General features: G+C 35.8%; 1 protein-coding gene across 1 annotated transcript in view; it reads right to left on the bottom strand.

The window, feature by feature from the left end:
• The window catches only part of LOC148280343 (uncharacterized), a 116,449-nt gene that overhangs the window by 50,012 nt on the left and 38,999 nt on the right, over window positions 1–27,438 (bottom strand). The window contains 7 exon segments of the mRNA XM_088228534.1: window positions 577–707; window positions 2,553–2,892; window positions 7,436–7,541; window positions 13,405–13,588; window positions 20,928–21,044; window positions 22,468–22,585; window positions 22,587–22,605. Coding sequence (XP_088084660.1) covers window positions 577–707; window positions 2,553–2,892; window positions 7,436–7,541; window positions 13,405–13,588; window positions 20,928–21,044; window positions 22,468–22,585; window positions 22,587–22,605 — 1,015 coding nt within the window.

Consider the following 27,438-nt stretch of genomic DNA (forward strand, 5'->3'; position numbering starts at 1 on the left):
TTTACTTCATTTTGAGATCTTCAATTATTTTTATTTTTTTAAATCACTTTTTTGAAAAATTTTAATGACATTTTTTTTAGATCTTGACATGAGGAATATCCCTTTGAAGTTTCACGGTCTGCCCCTAAAAAACTGCTTATATTACTAAAATAAACATGATTATAATTTTCAAGTCAAATCATCCATCATGTTTCATCTGGTTAAAAAAATATTGATGTGTTTTTTAGTATTGATTTGAAATTTGTCTCCATTAAAATTTTTCAAGTAATCAGGTATGCTATTGTATTGTTTAAGTCCTTTAAGTCATTGTATGGTGTTTTTACTGTCTTGCATTTGTCTTCGCTTTTTCAATGTGGTGGTGTTTTTTTTTGTCTGGTATTATATTTGTGTATGTTAGTATTTTTGGTTGTTGATTTTTTTCTAAATGGGATTCTGATCTTTTTTTTGTATCTGAATTATGACAATGTTTTGGTCGATTTCCATATCTTTTCAAAAATTCCGAATTTTGTTTAGAGTTTGTGAATATTATTTATCTATGCAGGTATTTATAATGCTGTTTTAGTCCCGTTTTCTCACCTGTGATTAGTGGAGGCCAACGACAAGGCAGAAAGAGATGATCGCCTAGACACTTGGTACCACAGTTCCATCTGTTTGTTGTACAACTCAGTCAGATGGTCTGGTGCCAATTCTGTTCCCCAGCCGCGGTACTGTAGTTAAAAAATTTGAACTAATGAAATCAAATATAAAAGATGAAAAATCTGTTTCTTTACCAATGCAGCGAAATAAAATTACTACGGATAAAGGTATAAAAAGGGGGTTCAAACTGTCAGTAGGGTCGCAGTGTTTCCATTCGCTCTACATGGCCAAACCAACGCAGCACCCCTTTCTTGATTCTGTCGATAATGCATGTCTCAGCCTTACACACTTCACGGATCTCGACATTTGTGCACCTATCATACATCGTTTTACCACACATTTGCCTGAGGGATCGCATTTAGACAGAATTCAACCTACTTTTATCATCATTTTTCTAATTCCATACTTCGCTCCTATACATTAGAGTTGGCACTAGAACGCCGTTGTGAATTGCTAGTTTAGCCTCCTGCGATAAACATTTGTTTGCCAAAGTAGATTTCAGTGCACCGTTCACCCTGTTCCCGGCACTCACCCTCCTTTCAATATCTTTCTCGGTCTTTCCATCCCTAGTAAACATACTTTTCAGGTACATAAATTCTTTTACCTGATTCAGAATATCTGCGTTCACACTGATCTCACATTAAGTTTTATTTTCATCCCTTTCAAAAACCATCACTTTCAATTTATCAACATTTATAATCAAATCGCTTTTCTTGCATGCATCGTAGACTTTTATTACCAAGAATTGCAGGTAATGTAAGTAATAAATGCTATAAATTTATATTTTTCTGTGGTTCTGTGTAATACAACAACTCTCATCCATTAAATCAACTTAAGTCACTCGTCTTAAATCACGTCGGGGTCACCACTGTAGATGTTTGTGGTTGGAGTGTTGAGGAGCCTCTACACCAGTCGGAGCGTAGACAGAAGAAACAGCGTTAGATGTTGATACAATTATTTATTTCCCATTTAATTACAAATTGAATATTTATAAAAATGATGTCGAACATAGTAACGTCCGTAAAAGAGTACTGAAGAGATGTGTAGTGGTCCATGAAACGGGTCCTCCTTTTATAAGTTGGATTCCTTTGTTCCCTGGTCTTCCACTACGACGGAGGGAAGGTAATGTCCTCCAGGGCATTGGACTGACGAACAATCGAATTTGCGTTATCAGCACTTAGGTCAGTGCTACCCGCCTGGATCGAGGTGAGTGTTGCGTGTATCGATTATGCGTGCTTTGGTGTGTCGCTGACCTGAGTTCGATGCTCCCCACATTACCAAGAATTGCAGGTCTTCTTTGCTGCTTGCAAGAAGCACAGCACCATCCGCATACAGAAGACAGTTAACAGTTATACCACTCATTTTTGCTCCCATTTTCAAATCTTTCAGTTCTTTCATACAGTTATCGATGTATATGTTAAACAACCATGGTGACATTACACATCCCTTCTATAAAATAAGTTAATAACCCTAAATCACATACGAGTATAGATAAAATAAACCAAAATACACGAATCGTTAGTTTTAGTTACATTTTGTGACAGCAATAAAGCGATTGGCTATCACAAAGGTTCAAATTAATAAAAGTAAAACAAAAAGTTGGTCTTTATTTTTGTTAAATAATAGATGATTTTGAATTGTCAGAGAAACATTGGTCAAATGGGTTTTAGACTAAAAGCGGACTACATAGAAAAAAATGCAATTTTTAGCTATAATTAGTGTTAAACTATTAGGTTTAGATGCACCAAAAAAGTGTAAAGTTAAACAATTGTTGCATTGTCTTAAAAAAAATATTAAAAAGGTTGTTTGAAAACGTAACAATTATTCAACTTTTGTGGAGCAACTAGTCGCTAGGCACAGAAATTTTCACATCTCTTTGGCATTGGGAATTTTATCTAAATATTTTGTAAAATTACCTTGTATTCTCCAGCTCGTTTGCGAAGATCTAAGACTTCGCGATACCAGGAGTCTGCGTTCTTCATACCAAGAGACTGGAGTCCTGCCGCTTTGAGGGCATTGTCCCCGTCGCCGGGGGGCTCGGGCTCCGCGGCGGGCGGCGCGTCCGTGGCGTCAGCCCCCTTGGCGGCCCTGCGTTTGGTAAAGGTCCCTTTACTTGCCTCGTACACGTAATGCGAGAAAGGTCTAAATTTCTTTTTGTATTCACTCTTGTATCCGCTAGGGTTTGGGGGCTTGCTAGTGTCCCAAGGCTGGACGCCCCGCCTGATCGAGGCGATGGCGCTACGAAATGTTGTTTTTCTGGAAAATTTTACACCATTGAGGCGTTAGGATTTCTGCTTATGTTCCTCTTAAAGGTACCTAATGAATATTTAAAATTTCTCCAAAATAAGACGCGATGCGCCTCTTAAAATTATTTTTGAATGCATCTTATTTTTCTTCTTAAATGACTAGTATAACTACATATTTACCCTATTTATGAAGTGTGGGCTCTGATAGATTTTCTCGTTAAAATCTAGGATAATAGGGTCCTTTGACCTTGATCAGATCATTCAGAATACAAACTTTGTCTGATTTCCTAGAATGTGTAAGAACTTTAATCTAATATATTTATGTTCCTGTTTATATAGATGCCCAAGATATGATCTTTTGGTTTGGATCTGTTAGAGTACCTTGTCAGACTATCTTTAGAGAAAGTGCATTTATACTTTGATTTAATTTCTCAGAGTACCGGGCTTGTTCTTTCAATAAGATGTTCAGACAATAGAGTTTTAAATTTATATTTAAACCCTACGAGTTGATTTTTATTTTCTATTTCTTGTACGTGTTATTTTGCTCTTCAGTTTTGCATCAGTCTATTTATTTGTTTTTTCCTGTGTCTTGCTTAATTAATTCCATCCGTAGCTCTGTTTTACTCCCGCTACTAATTTTGGCTAATTAATAAATAAAATATATTGAGAGATATAAATGAAAATAAAACTTAAATACCAGAGAAATATCTTAAATTATCATTTAAAATTAGCCATATTAAAAGTAATACATAAAATAAACTTAAAATTACTTATATATAATATATTAATATGATTATAATAAAAAGAAGAAATTAGAGTTAAATTTAACTCAGAAAAAATATAATTGGTTTTTTCGTGAAGCATATAGAGGACTTTTGGAAAAATTTAGAAAAACGGTCGCACATTCACAAGCAAATGATTAAGACCCATGCCATTGAATTTGAACCAGATAAAGCCAATCAGAACTTGGAGCAGATTGCCTCTAAGGATACTTAAAATTAGTGAGTTAATTTTGTGACAATTAGGAGTGATGGTTTATTTTTAGGGAAGTGAATTTGTCAATCACATCGACCAAAAACTCAAAACTATATAATTAAAATATTGACACAAAAAATAAAAATTACTAGATTCAAAACACAAAGAAACAAAATATATAAAAAAATCAAAGACTGTACACAGTGCGAATACAAAAACACCGAAATATGGACCAAAAACTATCATTCATAGAGCTATTGCACTAAACTGGCCTATGTTGTATTTTTCTTTTACTTCTTTTGTTTTTATGCTTTTTCCAATTGTTATTATTGTGTTTTTCTTGTAGAGATTGACCAAAAAGAAACTTAGACTTTTCTCTTCACTTTTGATTTTCATTCCGTTTCTAAAGAGCAATGAAAAATATAAGTAAAATGATCAAAATGTTTTGATCTGGCTTCATTTCCTTTCTTCTTAAGCACAGTTTAATAAAAATTAACCATCTTTTAGCTAATTTAAATTTCATGCAAGGGTTTTGATAATCAGAAATAATTATCCCACCCAATTAAGGTGTTTTGCAAGATATATTTTCTACGGAAGTTGACTGGAAAGGAAATGGCCGTCTTTCATTCACATGCATTGATCAAATGCTGCTTTCTCCATAAGTTGAAGCAGTTTGTACAGTAAATTTTTGGTTATAAATCTCAGCCGGTCATGCGAGATTTAGTGTATATTATGGCGACAAGCGTGTTATAACTTACTAATTAGAATATAGAAAAAGATTAAAGTAGTGAAAGCAAAGCAGAAAACAGTAAAAATACATTCTAAATATAAACTAGGAATATAATTAAGGTACTAAATTAAGTTTAATAAACATTTGGACTATTCTTATTCTAAAAAAGAGGCTCGTGGTACAGGTAGGTATTGGAAGCAAACTAAGAAATTTTGCTTAAAATGAAAAATTAGTTGTTGACGACAAAATAAACTATACGTAAAAATTTACCTACCTAAACAATCGCGTAATTCAAAACCGTCTCTAAATCTTGCAAAAACAGATTTCAATTATACTACTTGACACAGCAAACGAAGCATTCTTCATTGAGTAAGTGAAGCATAATTATAAATCTCGCAATTCTTTCTTCAAAGTTTTTTGCAAATATCTCAGTAACTTCTTTGATGGAGATTTTTAAGCTTGCTTCTAATAGCCTCATGCATAGAATAAAGAATAGTCTAGAAATCGCATCAAACAGAGTAGTTTTACGTTTTGACCTCTTATTTTCGTTGTAGACTTCGCTCAGTACGCAACTCGACTTCTCGGTCAGTTCTGCCGATTTGTTCGTTGACTTGCCCTAAACTGGAAATCTTTCACAACTCGTCGGTTGATCAATAAGAACCAGTGACACAGAATTCAACTATGCCGTGTTGTGTCCTTTTAAAGTGTAAAAATACTGCTAGGATCTTTAAGAAATAGGATGGGATCACATTTTATGTGTAATTAGCAAATGAATGTGTAAGTAGCAAATACATAAACTTAAAAATTGAATTATTTTTCCATCTGTCAGATTGTCGAAGAAAACAAAATCAACATTTCGTTAGTGTTGCCATGATAGTAAATTATTTTACCCTACTTTGCTCATCTAATGAGAGAACTAATGAAAATTGGACCTCGGATTAAACAACTCTGTAGTGGACATTTGACCGACATTATCTTTAAAACATCAAATATTATTTAACATGATATAAAAATATCCGTTTTATGTCAATTAAAATTGAAATGATCCTTAACTTATCTACTCTGTTGTGTCAATCAATATTTCCGCGTGCACAATAAAATTTTAAAGAAATTAACAGATGGCTTTTTTGTTTACCTTACATTTGTGTTATGATATATTTTTTCCCAACGTGCAATATTACGCGACGACATCAAGAATGCGCGCGGCGAAAGTGGACCATAGTGGGGAGATTTTTGGACACAGTCCGATGTACTCAAATTTAATTTACGCTCTTTCTGGACTATTCTTAATTCTATGGCCTCATGTAAAAAAGCTCCTGACGTCATTATGACCTATGTAGATCTATTGTGAATTGTGACTAGTCCCCGTAAAATAATTCCCACCTTCCGAGCCCAGGTCTTCAAGAGGATATGCGTCCTGACTTTTCATTATACAAACATATTCCCGTATTTTCTCCATGGATTACGGCACTGAAGCAATGATTTTTTGCACACTATAGATATCCATCATGGTGGTGCCTTCTTCGTTTGTTTTTTTATATCAATTACTGTATTTTATTGCAACTGAACCATACGAAAACTTTGGTTCTATTTAACATGCAAAACTGGATTTTGAGTTTTTCAAGACATGGGGAGCATTTTTTTTCAACATGTGAGTGTTGAATTGTAGTAATATATTTTTCGTTGCAAAATGCAAAAGGTATACATAAGTTACAAATACAAAAAAAACTAATACATTAACTCAAAAAAAATCCCACAAAGGCATGGCCTGTGTGTAGGTTAACATTTTATTTTTAATTGAATTAAAGTCTACTGGAAGAATACGATAGATATCAAAAAGTTAAAATTGAGTGATAATATTAAAACATAATTTTTTGTCGCTAAAAATGAGAAAATTACATTCTATTCATTAAAAAATAAGTTATTTCTATTTTAAAGCCAGTTTCCGTAAAACCGTTAAAAACCGTGTTGGGAAATGGGAAACCGGTTGTGTTAGAGCGGGGTTCGAACCTCTGACATCTGATTAGGATTTTGCGACGCTACCACGTAATCATAACACGACTCAGAACATATTGACTAAAGGATTACCTGCTTAGAAAAGCATTTCGAAATCTTATTAAAATTATTTTAAACGCATCACAAACAACTACTTATACACAGGAAGCTGTGATTTTGCCAGTTCTGTAGCTCAATCACATATAACTATCGACGTGCGATAACAATTTCTCACCATGGTTCTTTATCGTTTTCGCGATCCCAATGGAACATCCGTGAACACCTTATATTAAACGTCAAAATATTTACTTTTCGCGAATCTTGCTGCGCAATTACATATTTAAATTTCACCGGCATAAATATGAAAAATATTCAATGACTCTATTTTTATTTATGTATTTATTATTTATCACGCTATTTATTGCATTTAGCCGGCGCGGCGGTTGGCAAACCAAAGGTCAAGAAAAGCAGCTGCCAAAGTGATTGTAATTTAATTTTCACTTTTTTTGTAATAGATACTCCTTATTTTTTTGCAAATGCAATATGTTGTATTATTTTTTATAGTAAACGCCGATTTTTCGCCAGTGAACTGTATTTATTTACGAGGAAAACAAAAAACAAACCGACACGAGCGTTGACTTAGAGATTACACACGCGTTGACTTGTGACTGCGATAACTTAAGCATGTTCATTATTGTTCATTGTGATTGCTCAAATGCTCAGCATGTTTTTAAGCACGTCGATAGTTATTTGTGATTGAGCCACTGGCGTGAGAAGGAAATAGCGTTGCAAGAAAATAAAGTTATAGTCGCTAGACTTTGTGGTTTCTAGTGAAATAGGATGGACTACTGACCTTGGAGCCGGTGGTTCTCCGTCCCTCAGGAAGTCTTCAATGTACTTCTTCCGATCGTCATCATCCTCGGTGTGGTTCATGAGCGGCTCCAACTCTGGTGCGACCCCTGGATAAACGAGAGCCATATGATATTTTGAGTAGAGATGCCACGAATATTACTATTCGGTATTTGGCCAATTCGACTATTTTTCTAAATATTCGGTATTCTACCGAACACTGCGTACTATTCGGCCGAATACCGAATCATGAAAAAAAAAGCACACAGGTATTAGTAAAAAATGTATCTGTTTTAATCGTAAATTATTAGTTAAATACGTAAAATCTATCTGTGAAGTGATGAATGAAAACATGTTTTTCAGCATTTGTTGGTAGCAAACGATTGCGCTTTTCCTCATAAATAATACCTCACGAAATCTTGTTGTTACACAGCAAACACACAGCCAGTTTATTATCTTCACTACAAATTTCATAATATTCACAAATATATAGTTTACGCGTATATATATATATATGTATATATATATATATATATATATACATAATATACGTAGTTTTAAAACAGGTATTTTTATGTCTAGTGAAGCTGCTTGTCATACCGAACACGGTGCTAAAATACCGAAGGGTTCGGTAGAATACCGAATATCTGGCAACACTGCTCGTCACCTCCGCGCGCACCGCAATGAGACAGGTCGTAACCTATCACGCGCGAAATACACGCATCCTTTGCCGAACATTCGGCGCTTTGGCCAACTGCGTGTACGTTTTCCAATTTCGGTATGGCCTAAACACGCTTCAGAAATTCTACACCTTAAGACAGGACTAGTCAACAAGAGTTTTCGTTGGCAAATAATGTGTGCTGCTAGGCAAAAGTTAGCTATCGCCGACACATTCGTCTTCGATGTTTAATGGTCAGATATTGGAAATCTTACTTCGCATCATTCCAACAGAAGCAATATTACTGATGATTGGACAGTTTATTCTATACGGACAGTATACGGATAATATCTTAACAGTGATTGAAATCTCAAATTGAAATATCGAATTGATCGAAGCTAAACTAGCAGCTTGCCCACCACATACCGCACACCGCATCTGATGACGTAAGTCTCCTTGGCGGTGCCCACTTACACGGAAAAGTTGCTCGTTGCCGAACGAGGAAAGCTGCCCGAAGAAGCCTCACTTTATTGGATTGAGAAAAGAGGGAAATGAATACTTCACTGACTGGGATTAAATTGATTGGACATGATTAATTTGCCGAAATGAATACAAAACTTTTTAAAAGCCTTGAAATTCTTTTTAGAAGCCACCAGATCTGTATATCCGACAGGACCTGTAACAGTGCTACGGATAGTAGCGAGAAACTTCATTTGGTAATCATAGAGAGAAGGAAAGGAAAAAAAAATACAAAATGTGTTTAGAAGATTGATTAGGATAATAACAGAAGCACGAAGTGGAATCAACAAAATATGGAAACAAGTTAAACGTGGAACTGGCAGAGGAAGAATTAAAGCAGAGTGAACGTGGTTGAAATTCGTTCTCTTAGATCAGCGCTGTCCGACTTCCGGTCATTTTTACTTTACCAAACATTTCGGGGGCCAAAGAGGATAGGCAAATAAAAATATTGGTTTCCGTTGTCCTCTTCGCTATACCAGATTAAATTTCCCTTTTTAAATATAAACTTGTAAGAACAATTATATACTTGACAGAATCACTAATGAGCAAGATTTATTTAGTCGTGTGATCACAGGCGATGAATCATGGATTTTTAAATACGATCCCGAGACCAAGAGGCAAAGTGAGGAATGGCAAAACTCTCCTAGACCAAAGAAAGCTTGAATGAGCAAATCGAAAACCAAAATGATGCTGATTTGTTTTTTGACAGAAGAAGAATCGTCCATAAAGAAATTGTTCCTCCAGGACAAACTGTACACCAAGTTTTTTTATAAAGACGTATTTGAAAGGCTCAGAAAAGGGTCATTCGCGTAAGACCAGACATTGCAGGCAAATGGATGCTCCATCATGACAACGCCCCATGTCACACTGCCCTCTCCATAACAGAACTTTTGACCTTTAAAGGTATTCCTGTGGTTCTTCAGCCCCCCTATACACCTGACCTCAGTCCCTGTGACTTCTTCCTTTTCCCTAAACTGAAAAATGTCCTCAGAGGACGTCATTTCGGGACTTTAGAAAATATTCAAAAGAGTGTAACAGACATGCTAAATACCATACCGGTTGAAGACTTCCAGCGCTGCTACCAACAGTGGGAACAACGTAAAGGGGAAAAAATTGATGTTTGAAAAAAATAAAAACTTTGGTAAATAAAAAATCTGTCTCATTACTTTTCTGCCACACCTCGTATGTGTATGTTTTATTATATGCATTCATATAAGTGTGCATGTATGGCTCGGAGTGTTCATTCGGTATTTTAGTTATTACTAATAATAACCTCAGTGGAAAACGCAAACGTTTACTATTATTCTTTTCTCAATTAACTTATTTATTTTTTGTCACATTTAATGTTTACATCTTTTACATTATTTTAGAAAACTTAAATGGTCTTTTTATGTTGGAAAACCCTGGTTTTTAATACTTATTATGTATGACTGGATGTTTTTGGAATAAAAAGAATAGTTAATATCGATTCAAAAGCTATTTTATTTATACGAAAAAAATAACGTCAGATATAACACATAAATAAAAATAATTAAAACAATAATAAAAACATAATATTAATAAGTTATTGATTTTTTTAAAAGCTGGATAAACTAAGTCGTATATTTCTTTGTTATTAAAAAGTGTTTTCAATGTAATTTAAAATGCTTTCATATTTCATTTATTTACATTACATAAAAGTTTATATTTTTTCTTTTCTATATGAACATCTCACTGGGCATAACTGGGCGTGTCGAGGAATTCATTTACATTATGTTCTAATTACAGTTGTTAATGTTTATAATAATATATGCGCATAAACATATGCATAGATGTACACATACATATATAAATAAATAGTAAAAACAGTTTTTTTAATGTATAAAAGGTAATTCTGAACACTATTTTCGATATTTTCTAATTTCTTTCACCGGACTTGTCACGTCAAATATTAATTTTGACAATGTTCTTCTCGCCAATGTTTGATAAAAAATTGCTGTAAAATGTACAGCTCGCGGGTTGCTAGTTGGACAGCGCTGTCTTGACGAATGCGTGGGAAATCAATGTATGACATGGTTACGAATGATGAAATCAGGCGAGAAAATCTAAGTCAGGTATAAATGATAGGATTAAGGAAGGGTCTCTGATATGGTTTGGTCATGTAAAACTAATAGATGACGAAAGAATGGTAAAACAGGTATATATGGCGAGAATGAACAGTAACGCAGGACGATGACGGTCAAGGTAGAGGTGGCATGATCAGATAAACCAAAATCTTAAGTCTGGTCATGTCAGAAAAAGGCAGAACCGAAGGGCATGTATGACAAGATGTATGAATGTGGAAGAAATTGGGAATGTATGTCAGGATAGAAAAGTGTAGTGGTCCAACCTCTCTGCTTACCTCTACGGGGAAATAGCGTGAAGGAAGTAGTAGTTGTAGTATAATTCCATGAGAATAAATGCAAGAACTTCACGCGAAAATGCTTTTCAGTCATGCTCCGCGCGCCTGTTTTTTTATTTATTTATTTAACTTTTTGTACATAATGTTATTTGTACATTGGCGGGCTTATTGCCAAATGGCAATTTCTTCCAACCAACCAATAAAATAATAGTTTTATATTTATAATTCAAGTTACCGAACATATTCAATAGAAAATCAAGATTCAAAGCTAAAGATATATAAAAATAGAAATAAACGCACTTGTTTACAAATTAACTTAAATCAAAACTATTACTCAATGGGAAAAAGGAAAAAGGGAAATAGGAAAGGAGGAGAGACTAAGGAAGAGAAAGGAGATGTTTCTTCAGAGGTGATTTAAACAGAGATAATGTAGTAACATCTTTGGTGGTGGGTGGGAGATGATTCCACGGTCGAGCCGCATGGACACTATATGAGTTAGAGAAGAAAGAGGAATTGCGGATGGGTATTAAGAGAGTGCCTTGAGCATTAAAACGAAGAGGTAAACTATGAACCGATAATTGCTGAAATTTTTCACACAGGAATATAGGAGCGTTAGGGCTATGAACTACATTAAACAGAAGTGAGAGGGAGTGATAGTCTCTCCGCTGTCTAATTTTGAGCCATTTCAGTTGCCTACGATAATCAGAAATGCGGTCATATATCCTAAGACCAAAAATGTACCTTATGCACGTATTCTGAAGTCGTTCAAGTTTATCGAGTTGCTCACAGCTTAAATCAGTCATGGAAACATCAGCGTAATCTAGAATGGGTAGTAGTAATGCTTGTACAAGGGTGCATTTAGTATTAATGGGTAAGAATTTTTGCAACCTTCTAAGTGAGTATAGCATGTTACAGACATTTTACTAACAAATCCTTCCAAGAATGTTTTGAGTATGTCCAAATATTTGCGGACAGACTAAAATTCCTCCCAAGGGAGCTCTTCTGTTAGTTCTGTTGATTAAAGTAACTGGTTCACTGGTTAGCTGATTAAAGCAACTCTTAATCAATGGCAGAATAGATGGGACATGGCATGTACGGGGAGATGGACGTGGTCTTTTTTACCTTCCATCAGACACAGGATGTGTAGTAAGTTCTTGGTGTTTGACAATCATACTGCACAAATGGTTTCGGGACATGGGGAGTTTAGAGACAAGCTTCATAAACTTGGACTTGCCCCTGTCTCGAACTGTGCTTGCGGAGATAACCATCAATCGGCCGAACACATCCTGTGGCACTGTGTGCTATTAGATGACGCCAGAGATGAGATGCTGAATGGTCTGACAGGGGTCATGCGACCAGCGTGGAATGTGGATCTGATGGCCAATTGTACGAATTTTGGACTCTTCCGTCAGTTTGTCCGGACTTGGGTATCGCGTTGGGAGCTCCTCAGATGCGCGAACGCCTAGGTGGGTAAAATATGGTGGGACAGGCAACTCTTCCTGTAGGATGCTCATTCAGTTGGGTCTGTGCTTCCTCCCGAGCGGAACGCACACGTTCTTTCGTTTTGTCCTCCCCTTACGGGGTGGTATTCGGATCCTCTGCCTCTGACCACCGAGGGAGTCCTTATTTATCCAAAGTCGTTCTCGTAATGTAAATATCTGTGTTTTTACTTATATTTTGTGAATGTTATGTTTGTTATGTTACTATAGTTTAAAAAAAAATGTTTTTGTATATTTGGATACGTTTATTTATGTAAATTGTTTGTTAACATATTTTTTTGAAAAAAAAAACAGAGGCACTGAGGGGATTCTGAGGGGTGGGGACGACGTGTTGGCCTATGTCCATACGTCCTTCTCCCCCTTCCTTAATCTGCATAGAGTTTGTATTCCTTAGGAATATTTATAATAACTTTCCTCTATGCGTAGCTGACAGAGAGTCCCTCAGGACTCTATAACAGCTGCGGGTGGATGGTGGGCTTAAGGGTCTCCCCACCCAGATGCAAGAGTTGAGGAAATGTGGATGTTTAAACATAGGCAGAATGGTTAATGGGAGTAACGCGAACATTTTTTGCTTGGATTGGAATTTTTGAAGTTTATAAAATCGCTTTGAAGTGGCCATTCTTTATCAAAGAAGCCTATTTACTTTATGGCAGTTGAAGATAACTTTGTTAACTTCCCATTGTAATCGGGGCCCTTCTATCTTAGGATATCGACTTCTTTTCTCGAGAGGACTATCATGCTGGGCAGCGTGTCTGGAAGAAGACAGTGCGGTAGATCTCCTATTAGATGGATTTTGCACCTTGCTGGAGATAGAGAGGCGTGGAGAAGAGCATGTTTCAACCAGTGGAGATCACGACCCTCAGTCACAAGGAACCCGACTGCATAATAAGTCGACAATAATAATCATGATTGGATACCTTCCGCCGCCCTCCGGCGCGCCTGTGCCGCCTTCAGCGCCCCCATCGAGGCGCTCTTGCGCGGGGGCGCGCCGCTCTCGGGCCCTCCCCCCGCCCCCGCCAGGGTGTCGCCACCGCGGGGCCACGCGTACTGCGTGCGGTACTCGCTACCCCCGCACGGCCGCTCGATGGAGGGAGATATGGCCTGCTGTGGAAGGTAAAAATAAGGAAAAAATAAGAATCTTTAGTAATGTGCGTTGACATGTGACAGAGTAGGACATGAATCTTGGTGCTAATAAGCAAAATATTTTCATTTTTCAAAAATTCGAACACATTGAATTATAATATACCAGAAGGCGCGCAGAACCAAGTTTGTATTCATCGTACTGTGTCGTACTTCTACCCGACATCCCGCCTGCGCGCATGCGTAAAGTGGCCCCAATGAATGTTGCCAGACCGTGAACAATATACACAAATATAAGATAATTTTGTGTTATTTAATGTTATATTTGACTAGGATATAAAAAAAACAGGTACTTTTATTAGGCAAACGTGAAAAAAAATCATCAAATAATCATTTAGCAATTATTTATTTATTTTATATAAAGTTTTTATTTGAAGCATTAACTTTGTGGTTATTCATTATAATAAAATAAATAAAACAACTTTGTTTTTAACCACTAATTTTTATTTTTCACCGACCGGTTTCAAAGCAAACAAGCTTCTTTGTCAAATCTTAGAAATTAATAAAGCGATTCATAATAAGAAAACAATAATTAATAACCAAATAAACCATATTTCTTTTAGTCCTCTCCTGTCTTACTTCGAAAATAATGATATCAAATTACCACCCGTGTAAGAGAAAAAAACACTTGATTTATTGGGTCCACGTGTAGTATTTAGTGAATATGATAGAAATAAAATAAGAAGGAATCAATTCATTAGTTACGTAAACCTTGACAAAGAAGCTTGTTTGCTTTGAAACCGGTCGGTGAAAAATAAAAATTAGTGGTTAAAAACAAAGTTGTTTTATTTATTTATTTATTCATATTTTTTCTCTTCCAAACTATAATTAATAATAAAAATAATGTGACCTTACCCGTGCAAAGGACACTTAATAATATACTTTAAAAAAAAAACATATTTGAGAATAAACAAAGAAGACTAACTTAATAAACAGAGTAATTAACAAAATATTCAGACAGTTTTAAACACTACGTATTTATGTTAATAAATAATTGGTGTACATCTATATTATTTATATTACAAAACGCACAATGAAAAAACAAAAACCTAAAATAAGCTTAAACTTGTGGAGCAGTTGATTCAATATTGAGTAAATTAATACCTTTTAATATTATACTGGTACCGTAAGAAATGAGAGAGCGGATGAACGAGCAAGAGCCGCAATTTGTAAAAGAACGGCACCTTTCTTCTCAGAATTTCCCCTTAGCTTTGCTAAACGCTGTATAAAACAAAATACGCAGCAGCGTTGGGAGGATCATTACCGCGCTTCTTCTACAGGTAAAATCACTAAGCCCAACGCTGGCTGATGCAGCAAACTTCCATCGTCATCACCAAAGTACTTTTGAAACGACCCAAATTTTTACCGGACACGGAGCTATGAGAAGTTATCTATTTAGGTTTAATTTAAGGAATGATGACTATTGTCCATGCGATGATATTTCTTCACAGAGTATCGAACATCTGTTATTTCAGTGCCCATTTTTCAGTTTGCAACGCCATAATCTTGAAGCAGAATGCAGGAAAGATGGAATATCCTTAACAGATATCCACTGTAGTTAAAAGTAGTTATCTCGCGCCAACGTTTTTGAACTTCGCAACAATGGTGATTGGACTCATAAAGGTAATAAACCAAAATCAGTGATCGAACATCCCATTTCCAAGACAAACAAAAACGATTTTTTCCGAGTACCTTAGCCTTGTACATAACACGTAGGCTACTAAATACAGGGGTCCAAATATATATTTAAAAAATATTATACTAAGGCTTATTAATAGAAAGATGGGTAAAAAATTCGACTACCCTGGAAATACTAACAAAATGTACACGTTATTTTATTTAAATCTATTTTACGATCTGACAGATGGTAAAATAATTGAATACTTAAATAATATTGATTGTGAATTCGCTTCTTACAGATCAAATGTTATCCATGTATTTCATTTTAAACCCAGCAGTATTTTGACACGTGCAAACGACACAACACGGCATAATCTAAGTGATGTCTACAGAGAACCTAAGGGCCAAAACACATTTGTGAGTAGTTTAGTTAGATTCAGTTTGATGCGCGTATGCAGTTTCTAGACTATTCTAATTCTGTGTTCGTACCACACCTATAAATATTATTATAATATAAAAATATGTACGTAGTTTTATTCACTTATATTTATACATTTTTGCCAGTAAGCGGGTTTCGCCGTGACCGACATCACATCGACATAAAGCAGAATAAACTGTACGCGTATTTTTATTAATATAATTAATATGCAGTTCCACCAAGAGATGTCAGTAGAAAAACTCAATCTACAAATATTATCTTTATTCATTCTAGATATTAGAGAAAAAACCTTTTTTGGGGTTTTTCAAGGGAAGTAGAAAAAGTAGTCGTAGAAGAACGAGCTCTTATCATCGGCACAAACAATAGAATATTTTAACAATGTTTGATTATGTCCAAATGCTTGCAGACTGGCTGGATTTCCTCCCTAGGAAGTTGTTCATATTAAAACTTATTTCAACAGAGAGAAAAAACATTTTTGAGAAGGGAATATGGAAGTCTAGGCATTTACAGGGCTTGTGACCTGTCATTGGCTGGTTTAAGTGGCCACTTTACACACTGTGTAACATTCACCATTCTGCCCATGTTTGAACATCCACATTTCCTCAACTCTTCCATCTGTTGACTTTTGTGAAGTAAAAGAGCTGAAACCTATATCACGTGGGAGTAAATGCCTAGACTTCCATATTCTTCTCAAAAATGTTTTCCCTCTCTGTTGAAATAAATTTAAATGTGAACAACTCCCTAGGGAGGAAATCCAGCCAGTCCGCAAGCATTCGGACATAATAAAAAATTGTCGAATTACTAACTGGTAAAAGAAGAAGTATAAAAATTGGAAAATTGTTTTCAGGCGTTGCCTAGTAGGTGATTTGGTTCAGCCGGATGAATCTCACCAACGTGATAAAGGTTTCAGCTCTTTTACTTCACTAAAGTCAACAGATGGAAGAGTTGAGGAAATGTGGATGTTCAAACATGGGCAAAACGGTGAATGTTACACAGTGTGTAAAGTGGCCACTTAAACCAACCAATGACAGGTCATAAGCCCTGTAAATGCCTAGACTTCCGTATTTCCCTTCTCAAAGATGTTTTCCCTCTCTGTTGAAATAAGTTTTAATTGAATATTTGACCGGTCAAAACATCGAATTAATGAATCATCATTTTGATTTGGCACCCATGACTTCATTTTATTCCCAAACATCAAAAATAAATCGTGACGTCAACGTTTTTCGGTACCCAAAGAAGCGGTCGAGGCTTTCAAAATGCATGTTTTAGAGGTACCTCAGCCTGAGTCGCAAAAGGGCTTAAAAATTAGTTACAACCGATGCAAAAGTGGAGAATATTTGGTAAAACAATAAAGCCATTTTAGATACTAAAATTCAGTTTTTTTACTATGATCCTGAAATATAAAAGGGAATCCTCGTATGCTAACTATTTTTATTTATTTATTATTTATTACTGGAAACACGGCACAAATACCTTTTATAAACATAATCATAAATACAATTAACATACAGTGTTCTATTACAAAATTATGAAATAATATAATAACAATATATCTACACATATTACACAGTTGTTGTTTGATAAGAGTATTCAATGCTCCATCCCCATTACACCATGGTTTGAAATCGAAAAGCAATCAAAATTGAACATCTCTTTAATATCAAGAATGAGAATAGGACATTGTCTCGTTGCCTCGCATTTATCGAGAATAGGTGTCTTTACTTCGGCAATGTGTCTTTGTGAAAATGACGATGAAACATTAGATTATTTGTTTTTTGACTGTCCCCTCTACGAAAGAAGCGAATTCCTTCAAAATATTTGTTAAGAATATAATACGTTCCCTCTTAACGTAAAATTTTTACTCGCCCAGAATGATTTGGATACTTATTTACTTCTAGACAAAATTCTTAAGGACAAATAATAAAAATATTTGAATTTGTTAAATATTATTTGCCAAATTTAAATAATAAGTCTAATTGAATGTCCCTCTTTACTTTTGGCCCAAAATTTCATGTTATGTTTACGTTTAATTTAGACGGTAATAATATTTTTTTGTCACATAACTCTTTCATACTGATTTTAACTACCTCACATTATATTATATTTTTTCGTGGGTATGGGTTTTTTTTTGTCGTTCACTGAAGCGTATATTCTTTAAATTTCTTATTCTTGTTTCTAAGAGCCAAAATCACTCGCAAACGAGTGGAGGCGTATAAAAAAAAATATATTACAACAGTTGTTGTTTTATAAATGTTCTATATAATAACTTCAGGATTTTAATACTTGACATACTTAGGTAGAAAAAAAATAAAAATAAAGATAACGCGGTATATTCGAAATAGCAAAAATCATAAATCATTGATTTGTTGGTATTGTTGCAATGTATATTGAATGCAATAGGAATAATACTAACTATCTCCTGATAAGAGCTCAGGGGTTCTCAACTGTTTTAAAAATAAAATATAAAAAGAAACAAAATAATAAACCTTTAAAAAAAATTAAATATTATTTATTTTTTAAATGTATAAAATATTATTGGACAAAGTTTACACGGCAAGTTTGAATAAAGGGCTATAGAGATGAATATTTCCAAGACTAAATGTATGGTTATTCGGAAAAAGCCACCAACTTTCCCAATGACTTTAAAACTTGGAGCGCAGTTTATTGAGCAAGTTCATCAATATAAATATTTAGGATGCTGGTTGAATGATAAATGGGATCACTCACAAGAGATCAAAATCAGAATAGAGGTGGCGCGAGGCTGCTTTTTCAGGATGCGTGACATTCTATGCAGTAGAGACTTTAATTTAGACCTCCGAATGCGCATTACTTGATGTTACGTCTTCTCGGTACTTTTTTACGGCGTCGAAACGTGGACACTCACCCAAAACACTTCAAAAAGATCGAAGCCTTTGAAATGTGGTGCTACAGGAGGATATTAAAAATCTCCTGGGTGGATAGAGTCCGAAACGATGATGTTCTCCGACGTATGGAAAAAGATAAAGAGGTACTATAAAGACTATAAAGAAAAGAAAACTTGAGTACTTTGGGCATGTGATGAGAGGCGAAAAATATAAAATTTTACAAGTCATTCTACAGGGAAAGATTGAAGGGAGACGCAGTGCAGGTAGAAGGGGCATATCTTGGCTTAAAAACTTGCGCGACTGGTTCCATTGCAGCACTCAGTCCTTGTTCAGGGCAGCTGCCAATAAAGTAAGAATCGCAATGATGATTTCCAACCTTCATCGGGGAGAGGAACCATAAGAAGAAGAAGAAGTATAAAATATTTAAATTTTAAAAACAAAAAAAAAACAAATATCTAGTCGTAAGTTTATAAATATATTTGACATGTATTTATTTATACATTTATTTATCGTTTTTTTATAAATGAACATTTATACACTAATGTTTACATGGCACAAGAATTTGAAGCTGATGCCAAAAAAATCTCGTTTTTCATTACCGTTCTCGCTCTCTGGTTACTTCAGTAACTCAGTATTATGAAAAGCAATTTTCTGGCAAATAAGGCCCTCGGTTTTAATGAAATTGGCTTCCATCCTATTCCAGATATAAACTGTTAGGCGACTCCCCAGGGCAGCGATGGCGAACCTAAACCGACCCACGAAAGACCCACGCTTTGGTTTTTTTAAAAACTATTTTTTTAACAATGTTTGATTATGTCCAAATGCTTGCAGACTGGCTGGATTTCCTCCCTAGGGAGTTGTTCATATTTAAATTTATTTCAACAGAGAGGAAAAATTATTGAGAAGGGAATATGGAAGTCTAGGCATTTACAGGGCTTATGACCTGTCATTGGCTGGTTTAAGTGGCCACTTTACACACTGTGTAACATTCACCATTCTGCCCAAGTTTGAACATCCACATTTCCTCAACTCTTCCATCTGTTGACTTTTGTGAAGTAAAAGAGCTGAAACCTTTATCACGTGGGTGAGATTCATCCGGCTGAACCAAATCACCTACTAGGCAACGCCTGAAAACAATTTTTCAATTTTTATACTTCTTCTTTTACCAGGTAGTAATTCAACAATGTTTGATTATGTCCAAATGCTTGCAGACTGGCTGGATTTCCTCCCTAGGGAGTTGTTCATATTTAAATTTATTTCAACAGAGAGGGAAAAATTATTGAGAAGGGAATATGGAAGTCTAGGCATTTACAGGGCTTATGACCTGTCATTGGCTGGTTTAAGTGGCCACTTTACACACTGTGTAACATTGTGTACACACATACCCCGTTCCAAGATAGGCAATTACATTTTAATACAAGATAATAGTTTACAAGTTAATAGAAAGCATATACTAATAGAATATAAACTTACTCGTTTACACATTTTGATACATATACATACACATATACACATACATATACGCATATATATATATATATATATATATATGTATATATATATATATATATATGTATATGCGTATACTGCTGGGATCAAAAAGAAACAGGATGGGATCACATTTCATGTGTAAGTATATGGAATGCATTTGCATTCCATAAAAATTTAATTATTTTTGCATCTGTCAGATTGTCGAAGAAAACAAAATGAAGATTTTGTTAGTATTGCCAGGGTAGTAAAAAAATTTACGCTACTTTTTTCATGTAATGAGAGAAATAATAAAAATTGAACCTCTCGGATTAAACAACGCCGTGGTGGCCATTTGACCGACATTTTCTCATGTCCCTTATGTTTGTCAATGCTTCTTTCTTTTTTAAAAAATGTTTTAAACTATTCTTTTATTGTAATATTTTAACCTTATAAATTGTATACATGGACAATGTCCGTTAGTAAATAAATAAATAAATAAATAAAACATCAAATATTATTTAACATGTCATGAAAATATCCATATTAAGTTCAAAATTCATTAATTCAATTACTCTTATTAAATGACCCTTTACTTATCTAGTCTGTTGTGTAAATCAATGTTTCCGCGTATACAGTAAAATTTTAGAAAAATCAACAAGTTGCTTTTTTAAAAAACATAATTATCTTACATTTGTGTTATGATTATATTTTTCGCAAACTGGCAACATTACGCGGCCACTTCAAGCATGCGCGTGGCAACAGTGGGGCAAAGGGGGGGATTTTGGACACAGTCCGATGTATTCAAATATGATTATACTCTCCTTCTGGACTATTCTTAATTCTATGAATTCTACGACCACAGTACTAGAACACGGGTAAATAAAAAAATCAATCATTTGCGGCTTACCTTCTCTTCCACGGTGTCTGTCCAGTTCCGTGGTCCATTGGGCAGGGCGTTTCGGGGCCCCTCCGACTTGCTTCGGCGGTCTCTATTATTCGCCAAGTATTTTGTGCGCTCTATAGACTGAAAAAAAATACAGAAATAACGTCAGTCAGGAATTTGACAGTCCAACCGAATATAAATATTTTTTTACCATGGCTTTTGGGCTAAAAATCAAATTGGGGGAAAAAATTCAAACCTTGGTCTGTTTTGGGAAAACTGAAGCGGAAATTCGGGAATAAGGAAATTTCGAAAAATCTGAAAGCCAAAATATACAATAAAGAAGTTCAGTGCTACGGGAAATTGCATATAAAAATGTAAAAACGCGGTAAAAATGTGAGCATTTAAAAAAAAAAAAAAAAAAATATGTGCGTTCTTATGATTTACACAAATATTTCATTTCGAGGGGCATTTTCAACGAGTTGTAAATAACTCACTATTAGAAAATGGGAATCAAGTTGGGGTAGAGTGAGTTTCGAGCCACGGACCTTTGAGCCGTGAGTCCGAGATACTAGCCACGAGACCACAACCCGATGCTTTTAATTTGAATTTCTTTTTCTTTTGATTTTCTTTGAATTTGATTTTCTTTAAAATGTATGGTAAAATTAATAATAAATGACGTTACGAGTTCTTCTAAATCTACCAATGATAGCGTTGGGATAGACTTCTGGTTTTCGGAAAGCCAACACACCGATCAGGATAACACTCCAAAGTGAACTGGTGACGTCACGCATGAAGTAATTCAAAAAAATTACATAAACTAAATAACATAATAGTTTTTAATCGGTGTTTTTAATTTTTTGACTTTATCATAAATTTTAATTAAAATTATTTACTGTCAATTCTTAATGGAATTTCATAATGATGTAATAACTTATATTTACATATAAATTACTGATTAAAAATACTTGGTACACTTATTTGTTTGACCAATTAGCGCTTTCAGCGCACCACGTCAACCACTACACAAAGAGGCAGACTTAACTCCACTCGATTTCCCTATTCAGGGTTCGTACCCGAGAGAAGCCATCGAGTTGAAAACACTCGTCCAGGGTTCTGCTTCTATTTTACACGCAGAGATTAATACATATTTTTTTTTACATCATTATAATTTTTATACATAAATATATACTATTTACCTAAGTATAAGTTTTAAATTATAATACATTTGTTTTATTTATTTTTTCGTTTAATGTTATTTAAAATTGTTTTCATAGTTTTTTTTTAAATTGGTGCAAAGTATTTCTAATACCAAATTATCTTTTTTTATCAATAATTCTATAACTGGTAATATTTTTTCTTTTATATAGTTTATCTTTTTTTAGACTTTCCTTATTTGTTCATTAATAATATTGTTTTAAATGCTCTGTATTACTTATTATTATGCATACAAGTATGTTTATTTAATTGTTTTTGTAACTTATATGTAAAAGGCACTAAGTGCCGTTTATTTCAATAAAACAAAATACACAATAAAATCTATACAGAAAAACAAAGTAATATTTACCCTCGCTCTATCAAGAGTTGAAGAGCCTTCTCGTCCCCCTGAAGGAAGACCAGCGGCTGGCCCATCAAAGATCTCGTTAGTCTTATATGCCAGTCCAGGGTACTTCTTTCTACGAGGTAGCGGGCTCAATACTAGGAGCTGAAATCAATATTTATATATTTACATAAATACCCAAACAACATATACATAAGCATATTATTATATTGATTTCAGTGCCTGAAATATGTTGACTTAAATAAAGAATTGTTTAGTAAAAATTAAAATCGTATTAGCAATAGATCCGATAGTGTACTGTCAGTTCCAAGATGCAGAACTAAGTTCGCACAGAGGCATTTTTTACATGTTGGTCAAAGATCCTTCAATCTTCTAACTAAGGAATTACAAAACATTAAATCACTGGTACAGTTTAAAGTAGGTTTAAGGTCTTGGATTAGCATGGAAGGAACATATATGTAGATACCTTCTTTAAAAAAATAATTAAAATAAAAAATAAAATGCATACTGCAAATAAATCATGTTTTCGTAATATAAGCATATGTGAATTTTGTTTTTCTTTTCTTTTCTTTTCTTTTCAAAGTCATGTCATACTATTAATAGTCATGTCATACCACAATAAACTTATTGATAATTAAAAAAGGAATGGCCCACGCTCAGACGCTGTAGTCTTAGTGGGCATTTTTTTCCAATGTATGTAATAGCTTAATTTTAAGATGTAATTTTTTTAAGGGGTATTTTTGTAATTATATTTTTTTGTAAATATATACGTGGAAAAATAAACAAATAAAAGACGGTTAGTTTTTTACAAATTGAGAAATGAGCACAAAAAGTGGTATAGGTTATACGGGGGTCGACACTAGACGTGTTAACAATTAAAAATTCTGTAATTTTGTCCACTTTAATTTTTTTAATTTAAAAACTGCAGTATATCGTTAAAATTTTTAAAAAAAAAAGTTATTGTTCGATGTAGCCACCTTTAGTGCGGATAAAAGCATCGAGTCTGTCCAAGAATGCTTCACATTTTTTTCTTTATCTGTTATTTTGTATATTCTATTTTTTACAGTTGCAGTGTAATTAAAGCAGTTTCTGATTACAAACGGCGGCATTTTTCTGCATAGCGTCACGCCAGATAAACTCTTAAAAGGTTGTGCCACAAAATTCATTTACACGCGAAAATGTAACATTGTTTTACCCCGAGCAAAAGACAAAATATTCTAAAATTGAGACATTTAAAATAAAGAAAACATACTGTTAAATAATTAATTTTCCATAATTTATAAAAATTATAATAAAATGTAGGCCTATTAAAGCAAAATAAATTAAAAATCATAAATACACGGGTCATATATAACTAGCGTGCACTCCCGCCGAATGCCAATAACCGACTGATTGAACAAATTCAATTTTAAAAAAATGTCTCCTTCACACAAAAATCGGTCACAGAACGTCTCCGTCTTCCTTGTTATAAGTTATGTTCTCGTGCTCTATTATATCCAGTAAAAAAGATTGATTGTGGTGTTGGCATCACTTTCATTCGTTTAATTATTCTTGGCATTTTAGTCGTGTTGTTACCTTTATGTAGGCACCTAGTTGGTGGCCTAATTTTGTGATGTACAAAGTTATGTGGGTGCACAGAATGAGAGCAAGTAAAACAGGGTACTTACGTTTTACACAAAGATTTATTCACGAAACTAAACTACTGAAGCTAACACATTGAAAGAAGGATTCTAATAACTATATTAGGCAAAATAAAATGAAGTTGGTAAATCTAAATTGGCGGTAATTTTGTGCCTCGAAGACGCGTGCGGTGAGGTCGGAATCCGGTAGTTTTCTCTCGGTCGGTTTGGCCCGTTCGTACGCTCTACGTCGGCGTTCGGCAATGTTCGGCTCGTGCCGTCGTTGTCGACCCGCCACACAGCCCCCTTCCAAGTTTTGAAATCTGTTTTTCAAAACTGACGCTGTATCACCCTCCTGCCGCTACGCGTTGTGTATGCCGGTTGTTCTGTTGGTGTTTCCGTTTCTGCTGGACTGGCTCGTTCTTCCGCTGTCTGGAACGCCGGCTTGCACCTGTCCAGCGAAACCTTTTTATGTTCGCCATCCACGTCCAGTGTTACCGTCTTTTCCGCCCTGGTGATGACCTTGTAGGGCCCCTTGTAGTTCGGCATCAGGGGTTTGTACACTCTGTCGTCCCTCAGAAACAAGTGTGTGGCTCTCTTTAGTTCCGGGTGGATGAAAACGTTACCTTTATTGTGGTGCTCGACTGGCCTTGGTTTGACGTTTTGCATGAAATTTACCAGTTGCCTAGTGTAGGAGTCCGGGTCAATGTAGTCGTTCGTCTGCTCCAGGATGTCTGCTGGTAACTTTAGTTTGCACCCATACAGCATCTCTGCTACTGAGTGCTCTGCATTCGTGCGCAGTGTGGCCCTCAGTCCGAGTAGTATGGTGCTGATCGATTTTGTCCACGGAACAGGGTGGTGAGCTTTAATGGCCGTCTTCAGCGTTCTATGAAATCGCTCGATCATGCCATTACTTTGTGGATGGTAAGGCGTCGTGTTGGAGTGTGCTATGCCTGATCTGGAACAAAACAAGTTAAAGTCCGTAGACATGAATTGCCTACCCTGATCAGTTATAATTTTCTCCGGTACGCCGTATCTCGCAATCCAGTTGTCCCAGATGGCTCTGATGATTGTGTGGGTCTGGATATCTGCGATAGGGATTACTTCCGCCCATCGAGTGTATCGGTCGATACATGTGAGGCAGTACCTCAGTCCCTCTGATGGTGGAAAAGGTCCGATGAGGTCGACATGGACCACGCAGAATTTCTGTCTCGGCATGTCGATCTTGGTGATCGGTGTCCTCGTGTGTTTGTTGACTTTGCTCTTCTGACAGGGTATGCAGGCCTTCGTCCAAGCTGCGCAGTCTGCTTTCATATTTTTCCAGACGCCTCTTTGACTGATGGTCTTGGTCGTGGCGTCGGCTCCTGCATGGTTGAGGTTATGCACTTGGTTGAAGAAAGATCTCTGTAGCGTTTTTGGGATGTACGGTCGCATGTTGCCTTTGTTGAGATCGAAGACGATTTCTTGTCCCTGCATGTTGGTTTTGATCAGGTTCAGAGCAGTGTTCTTGTCGTCCAAGAGTGCGAGTAGTTCGTTGTCCTGCCTTTGTTCTTTATGGATCTTTTCGAACGATATGTTTGCCTCTTGTTCGATCATGTCGATTCTTGATAAGGTATCGGCGACGACGTTGTCTTCTCCTTTTATGTATTTGATGTCCGTGCTGAACTGTGAGATGTAGTCTAGATATCTGAGTTGTCTGGGGCTTTCTTTGTCGTGACTTTTCCTTCTAAACACGAATTGTAGTGGTTTATGGTCCGTGTATATACAGAATTCTCTGCCCTCCAGATAATGTTGAAAGTACCTTACAGTCTCAAAAATGGCTAGTAGTTCCCTGTCGTACGTACTATATGAACACTGAGCCTTGTTCAACTTTTTTGAGAAGAAACTTATCGGTTTGTAGTTGATGCCGTCTGTGGTTTGTTGTAGCACGCCTCCGATTGCGTAATCTGAGGCGTCTGTCCACACTGACATCTTGCTGCTTTCCTCTGGGTAGCTAAGCTTAGTGGCGTTGATCAGCGAGTTCTTGACCTCTTCGAAATCGTGTGTAGTGACTTCGTTCCACTCTACTTTTCTGTTGTCATTCTTTTTTGCTCCCTTGAGGTAATCGTGTAGTCGTATCAATTTGTGTGCTGCTCGTGGTATGAATCTTCGGTAGAAGTTTCCCATGGCCAAGAATCTTCTCAACTGCTTAATGGTTTCTGGCTTGTTGAGGTTCGTGATGGCTTCCACTTTTGTTGGCGAGGGTCCGATGCCTTCAGCCGAAATTTCATAACCAAGAAATAACAGTGTTTTCTTGGCAAACTCGCATTTAGATGGGTTTACCACCATTCCATGATCTTGAAGTCGCTGGAACAAAGCTTTTAAGTGTTCCACATGTGTTTCTTCGTCTGGTGAAGCGATCAATATATCGTCGATATATGCGTGTACTCCTTCTAGACCTCTTGTGACTTCGTTGATGTGACGTTGGAATGTTTGTGCAGCGCATGATAGTCCGAATGGCATTCTTACAAATTCAAATAACCCGAATGGTGTGGTTATAGCTGTCTTTTTAATGTCAGTTTCATTAATTGGAATTTGGTGATATGCTCGTTGTAAGTCAATTTTGGAAAAAATTTTACAGTTAAATAAGTCATTGCATATATCGTGGATATGTGGCAAGGAATAACGATCAGGTACCGTCTGTGCGTTTAAGCTACGGTAATCGCCACAAGGGCGATAAGTACCATCGCTCTTCTTCACCATATGCAATGGAGAGGCCCACTCACTCTTGGAGGGTCTACAAATACCTTGAGCCACCATGTGATCGAACTCTTGCTTCGCCTGCCTCAGTAGTTCTGGGGACAGCCGACGAGTCTTACACATAACGGGTTTGCCACGGGTATCTATATGGTGGATTGTGTTGTGTTTATCCAGCCCTGCGTATGGTTTATTGATATCTACTAGTTGTGGATACTTCAATATGAGTGAGTGGTAAATGTTGGTTTTGTCTGTTAATGATATGGAACATGTTATGTTGTTGTTTGTGGAGATGTCAAATGCTCTGACTATCTTGCCGTTTGTATTGTCTACTAACCGTTTGTTCCTAACATCTACTAACAGGTGGAAGTTGTGGAGAAAATCTGCTCCTATAATAGGGCGTGTCGTATCCGCTATTATAAACTTCCATGTAAACATTTGTTTACATCCCAGATTCAGTGTTACCGTGGTAACTCCGAAATTCTGGATCGTAGTCCCGTTCGCTGCATAGAGAATTAGCTTAGACTTTTCTCCATGGCGTTTGTGTAAAGATCTAGGAATTAATGATATTTCCGATCCGGAGTCAACGAGGTATGACACACCGGTATCACGATCTTTAACA

This window comes from Micrasema longulum, unplaced genomic scaffold (genome assembly GCF_059751315.1).
Source record: "Micrasema longulum isolate JH-2025_06_02 unplaced genomic scaffold, ASM5975131v1 h1tg000592l, whole genome shotgun sequence".
NCBI classification, from domain to species: domain Eukaryota; kingdom Metazoa; phylum Arthropoda; class Insecta; order Trichoptera; family Brachycentridae; genus Micrasema; species Micrasema longulum.